We start from the raw sequence: 12,408 nt of genomic DNA, 5'->3' as shown, positions 1-12,408 counted from the left end.
TGTTTCGAAATCTTTTGCACCTCAAAGAAATGGGCTGCTTGTTTTGAGAGTTCTCTTCTTAGACCAGTAGCTTTTCTGAAGACTCAGTGGGATTTTCTTTGTAGATGATCTACGTTGTTGGTTTTACTTGCGTCTGGAACAACTATCTTGACGCAAGTGAGAAAGTAAGACACACTCTGAAGAAAGTGAAGTAATTTTATTGTTATGAGAGTTTTGTGGCTGAAGCTGTGGGGTCTCAGTCTCTTCTTTTCTAGGGACAGTCCAATGCCCATCCCAACCAATCTCTTACTGACAAGAAACACTGATGAAAGAAACTGAATATTGTCACCACCCCGCACAGGCCCACCTTTGGGCTACACTGGGGTGTTCCACAAGGCAGACTCTGGGGGCAGAGCTACCAGTTGTCCCCACTGGCTCAACACAGCCTGGAGGCCAGCAGTGTCCTCTTGAACATCCTGAGAAGGAGACAGGGTATTCCTGGAGGGGCCTAGGGTTACCATATGTAATAGGCTACACTCTCCCACTTCCCTTTGGCCTTTAATGAGAGGAAGCCAGCTCTCTGACTTTACGGTAGGAGGAGTTATGGGGGTCACCCACATTCCAATCTGTCAGTCCATCTGCTTGCTGTCTGGGCTCCCACATTCATGTCACTGGGTGATCGGAATTCTCAGGACGACTCATCTCTTGTAACCAAAGATAGCCATCCCCGGGTGACCCCACTGTAACCTCTGGCCTATGACTCCAGTCAAGATGACCCCTCCACATCTCTCCCCCTCCCAGGCATTCTCAATTATCCTTCCCCCCACTGCCATCCTCCCACCCCCAGATTTGTCCTCCAGCTTTGGGCCCCCTGGGTGGGTGCCACTGGCTCTCCTTTGAGGTTCTATGGAGTGGGATCTGAGTTATGATCCACAGTCAGATGACATCGGCCCTTTGTCACAGGTGTGATCCTTTCCCTTTAAAAAGACAGAAAAAACATAGATGTGATCCCTGGGAAGGGAGGGGCTCCCCATCCCAGGGGGGTACCCACAGGAGATGAACAGGTTCCTATTGGTTGTGTTCCCAGGGGTCCTACATTGGGCAAGAGGCCAAATTTGGTGACCGCCAGAACTTTTCCAACAAAAGGACCTGATTCTAAAGAGGAGACAGATTGACCTTGTGCCCATTTCAATTCATCAGAGCACTCATATTGGTTTGTAAGAACTTCAATTAAAAATTCAAACGTCTGAAATGTCATGTGGCCCAGAATTGGGAAGGAGACCAAGGGCCATAGAGAAGTGGGAATGTGCCAGAGGTCACCCTGAAGGCCAGCATCAGGGCCAGTAGCCAGGCCTAGATCTCCTGACCTCAGTTCTACCTTCCTCTCACTGCTTGGGTTCTGTCTCTAGGTGTGGAACTCCTGAGGACTGTGGTCCCCATCCCGGGAGCCAGTGGAAGGCAGCATTCCCACAAGAAGCACTGGCTGTGTGCATCAATCCGGCAGCCATTATGGTACACACTTTATGCCCTTTTTTGTTGCCTGTTTTCCCCACCGTGAAGGCAGGACTTGTATGCTTCCTTGGTATTTTCCCATGCCTAGATCATGACCTGGTGCTCAGCGGATGAGCCACAAGCACTTGTCAAAGGAAGGAAGGTAAGAAGACACTGCAGAAGGCCCATAGGATAAAGAGGGACCTTTCCTCCCATCCACTGGATCTCCATGGCTTCCACCTCTCTGCTTCTCCCTGCTGTCCCCTCTGCCCTTGGAGTGGCCTGAGCCTCATCTCTCATCTGGACCTTACAGATGGTCTCTTTCTCTCTATGCCTCCTAACTCCATTTTCCTGCCCAATAATGCCACAGAGGAAGTTTTTAAAAATGCAAGAGCTACTTCCCATTAAAATCTTTCTGAGTGGGAAAACATATTTGTAAAACACCTATCTGTTTAAGGACTTACGCCTAGAATGTGTAAAGGACTCTCAAAACAAGCAACCCATCTTTTTAAGGTGCAACAGATTTGGAAACACTTCAACAAAGAAGAGATATAGGGAAGCACATGAAAAGATGCCCAACATCTTGCCATGGAGAAATGCACATTCACACCATGATGAAATACAATGTGAGAGAGGCTAGAATTACAGGGAAGAAAACCCTGACAACACGAAGTGCTGAGAAGGACACAGAGCATTTGGAGCCCTCGCATTACTGGCGGGATTACATACAGTAGAGCCATTTCAAAACATTTGGGCAGTTTCTTATAAAGTACGCAAGCACTTACCAAGAGATCTAGAAATCAGGGCCAGGGATTTAGCTCAGTGGTTCTGCCGCCTGCCTCCCAAGAACAAGGACCTGAGTTCAATCCCCAGTAAGACCTAGAAATCTTACTCCTATCCACCAAAGACAAAAACAAATGTGTGTCTTCGTAAACACCTATAAATGCTTATCTATGGTGGCTTTATTAACTGGGAATATGCACCTTGAGAATAGACACACATATGGTGATACAGCCATTCGATGGGATACAACCCAGCCCTGAAAGAACCAAGTCCTGACACACACAACACGGGTGGCCCTCGAGGGCATGGTGTAAAATGAGAGAAAAGGATTTCTACACATGGGTCGTCATTATATGACACCCTGGACAAGGTGAGACTCTAGAGATGGCAGTCACAGCAGGAGATGCCAGGGGCCAGGATAGGAGTGGGTTGACTGCATTCAGCACAAGGAAATGTTCTTGCTTTTTTTTTTTGGTACCAGGGTTTGAACTTGGGTCCTTGTCCTTCAAGGCGGGCGCCAGATCCACTGAGCTAAATCCCCAGCCCTGTTCTTGCTTTTGATGACTGCATTACTGTGTGCTGTTTCAAATTGTGTACCTAAAAAGAGTTCCTCCTGTGGCTACTGCGCTTTGATATGCAGACATGTGTTTGCAGCAAGGCCAGACTCCTGCTACATCTGCTGATTCTGCTCCTCCTCCTACCCAACAGGATCTGTCTCACTGCATTCTTTCACACCCCTCCCCAGGCCCATCCCTGCAGATCTGCCACTTCTAAACAAGCCAGGTCTGTTCAAGCCTCCACGCCCATGCTGGCAGCCCACAGCTTCCTCCGTCTCTGCACAACACCTTTCCAGGGTGTTTGTCTCTCCACACTTCACACTCCTGTGGCATCTGGCTGTGCCCTTGTGCCAAATCAATCACTCCTCTCCACCCTACTTGCCTTGAGCTTCTGAGGACAGGCCCCAGGGCCCCCCGGTAATGTTCACTAAATTTAATTGAATCATCAACTTTTTGTCCCCCTACCCTGCCCCTACCGAGGCCATCATCTCTCCTAGTGCTCAGGATGATCACCTCCCCAGGCCATGCAGGGAGCACGTTTTACCACTTCCTTTTTTCCCTGGCCATCAGCCCAGAAATATGTTCAAGTCACTATCTCCACTACCCTGACCAAAAACCCAGAAGGGAAGTAGGAGAAAGGGAAGGGATTAAGGAGGAAAAAGACGATGAGGTGGGGGGAGGGTAGAAGGAAGGAAGAAAAGGAGGGAGAGAGGAAGGAAATATGGCCTCTCCACTCTGCTCTCCCTTGGAGCCAAATCGTGGGGGGATGGGGAGATGCCATGTTGTTGCTATAACAACCATTAAATTTCTGTGTTGCACAGGAAATATATGAGAGCTGGGAAGAGGAGACTCCCCGTACTGAGCCTCCTCAGAGGCTCTTTCACTTAAACTCCCAACTCTCTCGCCAAAAGCTTCACTCACAGAAGTCCAAGAGGTAAAAGGAAAGGGGCTCAGCGAGAGCAGGTGGGCTGAGGACAGGAAGATGGGTTGGGGAGAGACAAGTGGGTGGGTGATTTTAATGGTTCTGTAAGATCCTCCCAGGGAGGAATCCCACCACTCTAAGTCCGGGGATGCCGCGATGCACCATAAACACCCCGGAGAGACGATTCTTGATGCAAAACACAAGAGGTCTTTATTCCAGCGCGCGCTGGGGCTCAGCTCATAACCCTCGCAGGGGCAGAGGAGTTGAGCCCCGAAGCAGGGTAGAGACACAGTTTTTAAAGGAAAAAACCACAAGCTATAGGGTAGGGGGAATTCCGAGAAAGGGGTCAATTACGGGAACATTCAGTTACAAAGGGTGGGGACTTCGGGGAAGTGGGACCATGGATTGTTCAAAGGGGTAGGGTCTGTTCCGCACCAGACGTTTATCTTGGTTCCTGCCTGTCAGGAATGTTTAAAGCGACCTTTTGACCTGTCATGGTTAGCTGACTCTGCTAGGGGTTGGGCTCTTAGAGCTTCTTAATACTTTTCCTAACAGTTCCTCAGGAACTGGGAAGAAGGCTAAGATCTTGAGAAGCCTTCCCGGTGAGACAACCCAGCCTTCCTGGGTTCAGAGAGCCTATGCTCCTTGTCTCCTCCTCCAGACAGCTTCAGGGAGGGTGGGGAAGTGTCCTGGTCATGAGAATTCCTGGGTTCCCCCCATCCTTTGCCCTCTTCTCCTGCCCTCCTGTAATTGTGGGGAGTAAGGTGCCTTCCCCATGAAGTGAGGAGGTGTGGGGGACAGAAACCATTGTCTTCTATGATGTCCCAGGAGCCCAAATCCTTCTTCTGCTACATATCAGAAAAAAGAGGAATTGCTTTGGATGTCTTGACCCAAAGGTTGGGATAAGAACCCCTTCCAGTGGCAGACTTTTCAAAAATATTAGACAGAATGGCTGCTGAATGGCCACCCCACCCGAGGGCAATAGTAGCTACAGCTATGCTAGCAAAGAAGCTAAAAACCAGCTTTGGGGCAAAAACTATAAGACCTGACTTCTCTTCAGGCCAGAGCTACCTTGAGGTTACTTTTGGTTGACAGGGCAATGGCTATGCAAATACATACCAGGTCACACTTGCAGACACACCTGGGGTTACCATGAAGACTGGCACTATGCTTAATCCTGACTCACAGATGCCTACCGGCTCAGAGGGTAGCCCCTCTCATGAACAGGTGACTTCCCAGACCTGTGTGAGCGGGCAGAATATCAGTGACCTGCCCTGCCAAGACCCTGAGGAGGTGCAGTTCACTGATAGAAGTAGCTTTGTCTAACAAGGACACTGAAAGGCAGGTTATGCAGTTGCCAGTTCATGATAGGTCACTGAAGCCAAACCCCTTCCCCTGCAGACCTCTGCTCAAAAAGCAGAGCTCAGATCCCTTACTCAGGCATTGATATTAAGAAAAGGCAAGAGGCTAAATATTTACAGTCTCCATACCTTTCTGGTGACATGCAGCAATCCAGAAAGGAGCTTGCTAACTAATAAACAATCATTTGTAAAGCACAAAGAAGAAATTTTACAACTCCAAGAGGCAGTCTATCTTGCCAAGATGTCTTGCTGTCATTCACTGCAAGGGACACCAAAAAGACCCATCTAAAGTCTCCTTGGGAAATCAACAGGCTGATAGAGAAGTAAGAAGGGCAGCCTTAACAGTTTCTCAACCCTGGCCTTGTTCCTAGTTCCTGAGGAACCAGTAAAATCATTCTATACCCACTAAGACAGATGGACCTTAGGACAAGAGGGAATTAAAAAGGGATTTGGGTGGCATTCTGAAAACAAAATGGTCCTTCCTCAAGGGATACAGCAGATGGCTATAAAAACTCTGCATAATTCTTTCCATATGAGGAGAGATGTTACATTGGAAATGGTCATTCGAATTTTTACCGGACTCGGACTAATGACAACTACCCAACAGGTCTGCAAAGCTTGCCCACTCTGTGCCTACATAACACTGTGCTATAATAACCTCTGTGCTTACAATAGCCCAAACCAGGGCTATTGTACAAAGGAGAGGGACCTACCCTGGGGAAGACTGGCAATTAGACTTTACCCACCTGCCACCATGTGAGGGATTTAAACAAATTTGGTCCTATTGACACTTTTACAGGTTGGATCGAGGGCTTCCTTACCCATTCAGAGAAAGTTGTGGAGGTAGTCAAGGGTGCTTCTCAAAAAAATCATCCTTGATTTGGACTACTCCAGTCCCTTCAGAGTGACAATGGGCCTTCTTTTACCTCTCAAATAACTTAGGGGTGACCAAGGCTTTAGCAAGAAAGTATTATTGCCATTCTCCATGGAGACCTCCTTTCTCTGGAAAGGTTGAAAGAGCCAACCAGACCCTAATGTGAACTCCAGCAAAACTCTGCCAAGAGACGTCTGAATCTAGGCTCCAATTATTACCAACAGCCTTCACGAGGATTCAAAACTCCCCTAACATAGAGCTAAATATGGGTCCGTTGGAGATGCTAATATGGGAGGTCTTGGCTGATATACTAGTGGACCCAGAGGCCACAAGACTCTTACGGTATCATATTAATCTGAGCCCAGTACAGGAAGCTACCCAACTAATTGGAAACAAAGTCCTGCCAGCTCCTGACCCAAGGGAACCACCTAGTGTCTGCCCTGGAGACCAAGTGCTCATGAAAACCTGGAAAGGGGGTCCTGCAGACCAAATAAAACCCAAGTGGAGGGCCCCTTTTCATTGATCCTTGCCACACCCTCTGCAGTAAAGGTGACAGAGACAGGTAATTGGATTCACCTTTTCTACAATAAAGTCAACCCCACCTCACCCACGAAAATACCTCTTCAGCCACCCAATCCTGACATGTGGGTAATCTTGCTAGGGCTAAAGCTCTCAGGCTCTTGCTAGTTTATCTAATATCCCTCTGAAACCCCCCTAAAAAACTTCTACCAAATAATAGCACAGAGCCGGGCGTGGTGGCGCACCGAGGCTGAGGCCAGAGGATTGCTGTGAGTTCAAGACCAGCCTGATCTACATAGTGAGTTCCAGATCAGTCTCAACTACATAGTGAGACCCTGTCTCAAAAAAAAAAAAAAACCAAAAAAAAAAAAAAACCAAAAAAAAAAAAAAACCAAAAAAAAAAAAAAACCAAAAAAAAAAAAAAACCAAAAAAAAAAAAAAACCAAAAAAAAAAAAAAACCAAAAAAAAAAAAAAACCAAAAAAAAAAAAAAACCAAAAAAAAAAAAAAACCAAAAAAAAAAAAAAACCAAAAAAAAAAAAAAACCAAAAAAAAAAAAAAACCAAAAAAAAAAAAAAAAAAAAAAAAAAACCACAGAAGAATAATGTCTCTAGTAAATAGATCTGTAATGATCCACTTTTTAAGACTGACCAGGAAATATTCTGATCTCCTCCTTCTCATATTTGGGCTCTGCCCCTCACAGTGTAATAGTGAAATTTATCCATTTAAGGCTTCAGATGATGACCCAGACTACAGCCCATGACTCTCCTGACAAATTCACCAAGCTTTCTCCCATGGAACAAGGAGATCAACAGTTCTTGACATACAGGTAGTCTTTTCTCACCACCTATTGACAGGTTTGTTTTTTTTTCCAGCCCAGCTAGTGACGCCCAGCACATAATCTCCAGCAGGTAGGGATGCCAGCTTTTCAATGGCAAACAGCTATATGATGATAGAGACTGCTTCTCTCTCCCTCCGCATCCCATTAAAAAAAAATAATAATGAGGATTGTGTCTCTCAGGAGGATATTAGTCTGGAGATTAGGGTGGGAAAAACAGGCTGAGAAAGTAGTTGTGACCTGGCAATCAGAGAGACCCAAAACACATGTGCAAAACAGAGTTTCCAAACCCTGCACCTGAGGTCAGTCAGGAAGTACTGCCTTCAATTTATTTACATCTGGCACAAAACCAAGTGGGTTTTTGCTAGGACGGCCTAGATCTGACCTCAGACGGAGGACCAGGAGATACAAAAGACCTCCGCCATTAACCTGTGTCCACTGTGAACTTTCTCAGTGGCCTGTTCCCACTCTGCAGAGTGTATTTATTCTCTACCCTCAATAAATGTAAATCCCACGGGGCTGGGGATTTAGCTCAGTGGTTCCACTGCCTGCCTCATAAGCACAAGGACCTGAGTTCGATCCCCGATACCAAAAAAAAAAAGTAAATCCTTGCTACCTTTCTCGTGTATCTCGTCCAATTGTTTGTCAGGGGTGCCAGGGATCCTGAAAGAATCTCTACAGGACCCTAAAAGCCAGTAAGAAAGCTATGCCCCCAACTCAAGCCGGCCCTGGAAAGCCAGGAGAGTCAGATGCTTCCCCTCTGTCTCACAAGCACCTCATGTCCTTCAGCCCTATATCCTAGGGCGCAGACCCACGTGGCTGGGGTGTCTGTGCAAGTTGAGGGTGTCAGCTATGAGAAAACGCAAGAGCCACAGGACAAGGTGACAGTGACCACCTAGTGGTCCACGTCCACCAGAGGAACACATTATGGCCACACTCAGCCCAGCAAATTTTAACAGCATGCTGCTCCCTTTGTTTTGGGGCAGCCTGGTCACTCTCTTAACCAGCTGACTCCCTTCAGCTAAAGCTGAAACTCAGTGGCCCCACTCCCACCGCAAAAAGCTTTGCCTGAGCGGTTGCAATACCTGGCCCTGTCTTGTTTCTGCAGCCACCAGGTGTCAGAATGAGCAAGCCCCAGCCACCCTCAGACAGATCCCACCCACACTCATGGCACTGTGAGTGCTTTCCTCTTCATGTGAATGAGGAAGAGAAGAAAAAAAGGAACTTGGAGGCCGGAGATTCAGCTCAGTGGTGCTGCTGCCCCAAACAAACAAGCAAATGAAAAAAAGGAACGTTGGGGCCGAGGATTTAGCTCAGTGGTTCAGTGGCCTGCCTTGCAAGTGCAAGGACCCAAGCTCAATCCCCGGTACCAAAAAAATAAAGAAAGAAAAAAAGGAACCTGGAAGAACAGGAAGACAATGCAGGGAGCCGAGAGCAGAAGGAAAATCGTAATGAATACCCCGTATAGAAGAACACAATGCATTCGTGACACAGAATGAGCTGCTCTTCAAAGAACAAAAAGAGCAGTGCAGAACACAAATGAGCTCTTGGAAATGAAAAAGCATGATAGACAAAAATGTAACAGGCAATAGTAAGGATGGAAAACAAGGACAGAAAAGATGGAGGTGGAGAATACAAAAATGAATGAATGAAAACTAGAGCACCAAGCCAGGACATCTACGATAAAAAGGAAACAAAAGAGAGAAAACCATCAAAAACAAAAAATTCGAAATAAAATTTCTGACATAGAAGATGCTGAGTAGTCAGATGGAAGGAGCCCACCAAGCACCCAGCACAAGAGATGGTGAGACCTGGTCCCATCACTATGAAATTTCCGAACACAGGGGACAGAGAAAAGAGCCTAGAAGCTCTCAGAAAGGAAAGTGCAGGGGCAGGGATTTAGCTCAGTGGTACCACTCCTGCCTCGCAAGCACAAGGTCCTGAGTTCAAACTCTGGTACCAGAAGAAAGGAAAGGAGAAAGAAAGGAAGGAAGGCGGGGGATTTAGCTCAGTGGTTCTGCCTTCTGCCTCACAAGCGCAAGGACCTGAGTTCAATCCCTGGTACAAAAAAAAAAAAAAAACGAAAGAGAAAAATGATCAGAGTAGCTAAAGTAGTTTTCAGAGACATCCAATTGCCAGCTTTTACTCCTTCCTGTCCAGACGCCCGGCTCGATCCTCCGATGTCTCGAGTCACCGTCCTAAACTTGCAGCCACCTCGGGTTCCAGGAGCAGCAGAGCTTCACCAACCACCCCATGACGAGGTCACCCCCACATGGGAGCTGAGGCAGCCCCTGGAGCGGGAGCTGCCATCTCTCCATGGGAACTGAACTGTCCCTTCGTGCAATGTGCCTCTCTGGGACCCCCAGAAGCAGTCCTAAGACACTGATCAACCAGACCACGACCCGACCCGGCTTCCCTACCCTGCCAGCTATGCAAACCCTAAACCCGTGTCCTTGTTCCCCTTTTCTATACAGCCCCAAAGCGCCTGTCTGGCCCCCAAGGACAGATCTTGAGCCTGTCCTTGTGACAGGTTTGTCTTCTCTGTCCTTGGAACACAGTCACACTAACCACAGCTCCTTGCCCTTCCCTGCACAACACTCGACTCCTTGATTTTAGGATAAATGGTCAACCTAGTCTGTGGGGAACCCCAGGATCAGAGATCCAGGAGTTGCGCCCTAAAACTCCTGTAGCACCTCTCCTTTTTTAGGCTCGAAACAACCTCCTGAGATGAGTTACGAGCACCAGGGAACAGATTGCATGTGGCAAAGCCACCCAGGGCCAAGCCCAGCCCGTGTGGGTTGTGGGTGGAGGATTGAGTGTCAAATGAGGACTTTTCCTTACCAGAAGCTTTAGATACATCATCTTGTTTGCGTTCCCTCTGCCATCTGCTCATTGGACAGCAAAAGGGGATGAGGATGAGAGAATTTAAGGGATACATCCCACCTCACATGGCCCGGCAGAGGCCCAGGTGGAATCTGAACTTAGTCTCTCCACTGTCTTGGCCATTTGGCTGGCATCAGGGACAGCAGCCGTGTCCCATGGGGACCCCCTATCCAAGCCCTGAGCCAGGTCTCCCTTCCCTGCTCTTCTCCTGCCACTCTGGCCACACTCACTGCAGGATCTTGTCCCAGGCAGGGTCTGCAGGATAGCGATTGGATCTGCCCAGGTACAGGGACCAGTACTGCTGCCGTGTGTCCTTGGTCTCCATCAGTGTGGTGTTGAGGTATCGGCCCACCCCTACTGGATTCTGCACAGGGGGTGGGGGGCAGCAGGGCCTCAATAAGCCTGGCTCAGAGACCGAATCTTAGGCTCTCTTCCTTATCCTCCCCGGGCTCCTGCCTTCCCCAACTCTTAGGGAGCTGAACTGCATCTATGCTGGAGTCCTGAGCCCAGTCCCTCAGAATGTCAATTACACGGGGAAATAGTTGAAACAGGTGTAGTTAATAAAATAAGGTCATACTGGAATAGAGCAGGACCCCAGGGCCCCCAGAATACTAAGCCAGCACTCTACCAGTGAACTACATTAAAGGTTGTGACTTATAAGAGACCCATGTCAAGTACAGTAGTGCACACCTATAATCCCAGCACCCAGGAGGCCAAGGCAGGAGGATGGCCACAAATTCAAGGCCAGACTGGGTTACATAGTGAGTTCAAGTCAGGCTGAACTATACAGCAAGACCTGTTTCAAAGAAAGAAAAGGAGGAGGAAGAGGAAGAAGAGGAGGAGAAGAGCACCCAGGGAAATCGGCTGCACACAGAGGCAGAGACTGGCATGACACATTCACATGGTAAGGATCAAGAGGGAGCTGGGCCTTCCTGAAACCTGAATTCCTGCTTCTGGAGCCATGCAAGGACTCCTTTCTGTGGTTTTAAGCCACCTAGTTCATGGCCCTTTGTTGATTTATATTCTTTTTTCCAGTACTGGGGATTGAACTCAGGACCCCGTGCTTTCCAGGCAGGCATGGCACTGCTGAGCTACGTCCCCTGCCTCATAGACCTTTTATGGCAGCCTAGAAAACCACACACCATTCCCCCAGCCATCTGCCACCAGAGATTCTCAGAGACTTGCCAAGGTGACACGGGGAGGGAAGAGTCACGGCAGGACAGGAACCGGCCGTCTAGGACAAGCAGTGTTGGGTGTTGGGTAGCAGCCTAGAGTCTAGGCCAGCATCTGGCTGACCACGACTGGGAGAGGCCTGTTGGGGGGCGCCCCCTGCTGGTGGCATCCCTCCGCTGAAGCCTGACCCATACCTTGGCCCTTCCTACTTCAAATGGCCAGCCTTGAGATAGCACCATGGACACTGGTTCTAAACTTCATTTTTTTTCTTCCTTCAGGACTGAAGATTGAACCCAGCTGTGCTCTACCACGGAGCTACACTCCTAGCCCTTTGTACTTTGAAATATTCAAAGTATTATTTTGTGGGGTTTTTGTTGTTGTTGTTGCTGTTGTTTTGGTTTGGTTTTTTTGAGACAGGGTCTCACTATGTAGTTGAGACTGATCTGGAACTCACTATGTAGCCCAGGCTGGTCTCGAACTCTCAGTGATCCTCCTGCCTCAGCCTCCCAAGTGCTGGGATTACAGGTGTGCACCAAAATGCCCAGCTCAAGGTATTATTTTGAATTCAAATTTTTATTTTGAAATATTTTTTTATTTTCACTAAGTTGCCCAGGATTGTGATTTTTTGCGGGGGAGAGTACTGGTGATTGAACTCAGGACCTTGTGCTTGTGAGGCAGGCAGCAAAAGAACCATGGACCTAAATCCCTGGCCCTTGGACTTGTGATTCTTTTGCCTCAGCCTCCAATGATCTGGGGTTACAGGCGTGCACACCACACTTGATTAATCTGAACATTTTACTTGGGGTCTCTGGGGTGCAGGTGTGGGGCAGGGGGCAGAGATTAGGTAAATTACAGAACAGATATACCTTGGGAAACCAGGAGAGACCTTAAAAATAGAAAGCTGAGGGCTCTGGCATTTAGCTCAGTGGTTCTACCGCCTGCCTGACAAGCACAAGGTCCTGAGTTCGATCCCCAGTACCAAAAAAAAAAAAAAAAAAAAAAAAAAAAAAAAAAAAAAAAAAAAAAAAA

At 47.9% G+C, this 12,408-nt stretch overlaps 1 protein-coding gene across 1 annotated transcript in view; it reads right to left on the bottom strand.

The window, feature by feature from the left end:
• Positions 1-220: 220 nt before the first annotated feature.
• Lexm (lymphocyte expansion molecule) overlaps positions 221-12,408 on the bottom strand; it is a 21,043-nt gene continuing 8,855 nt past the window's right edge. Inside the window, 2 exon segments of the mRNA XM_010610400.1 lie at positions 221-956; positions 10,437-10,570. Of these exon segments, the coding sequence (XP_010608702.1) occupies positions 884-956; positions 10,437-10,570 (207 nt within the window). The 3' untranslated portion in view covers positions 221-883.

Source organism: Fukomys damarensis, unplaced genomic scaffold (assembly GCF_012274545.1).
Source record: "Fukomys damarensis isolate Sample0158 unplaced genomic scaffold, DMR_v1.0_HiC HiC_scaffold_23, whole genome shotgun sequence".
Lineage (NCBI taxonomy): Eukaryota > Metazoa > Chordata > Mammalia > Rodentia > Bathyergidae > Fukomys > Fukomys damarensis.
Note: the sequence above shows the minus strand (reverse complement) of the source record. Positions and strands in the feature narration are given on the sequence as shown.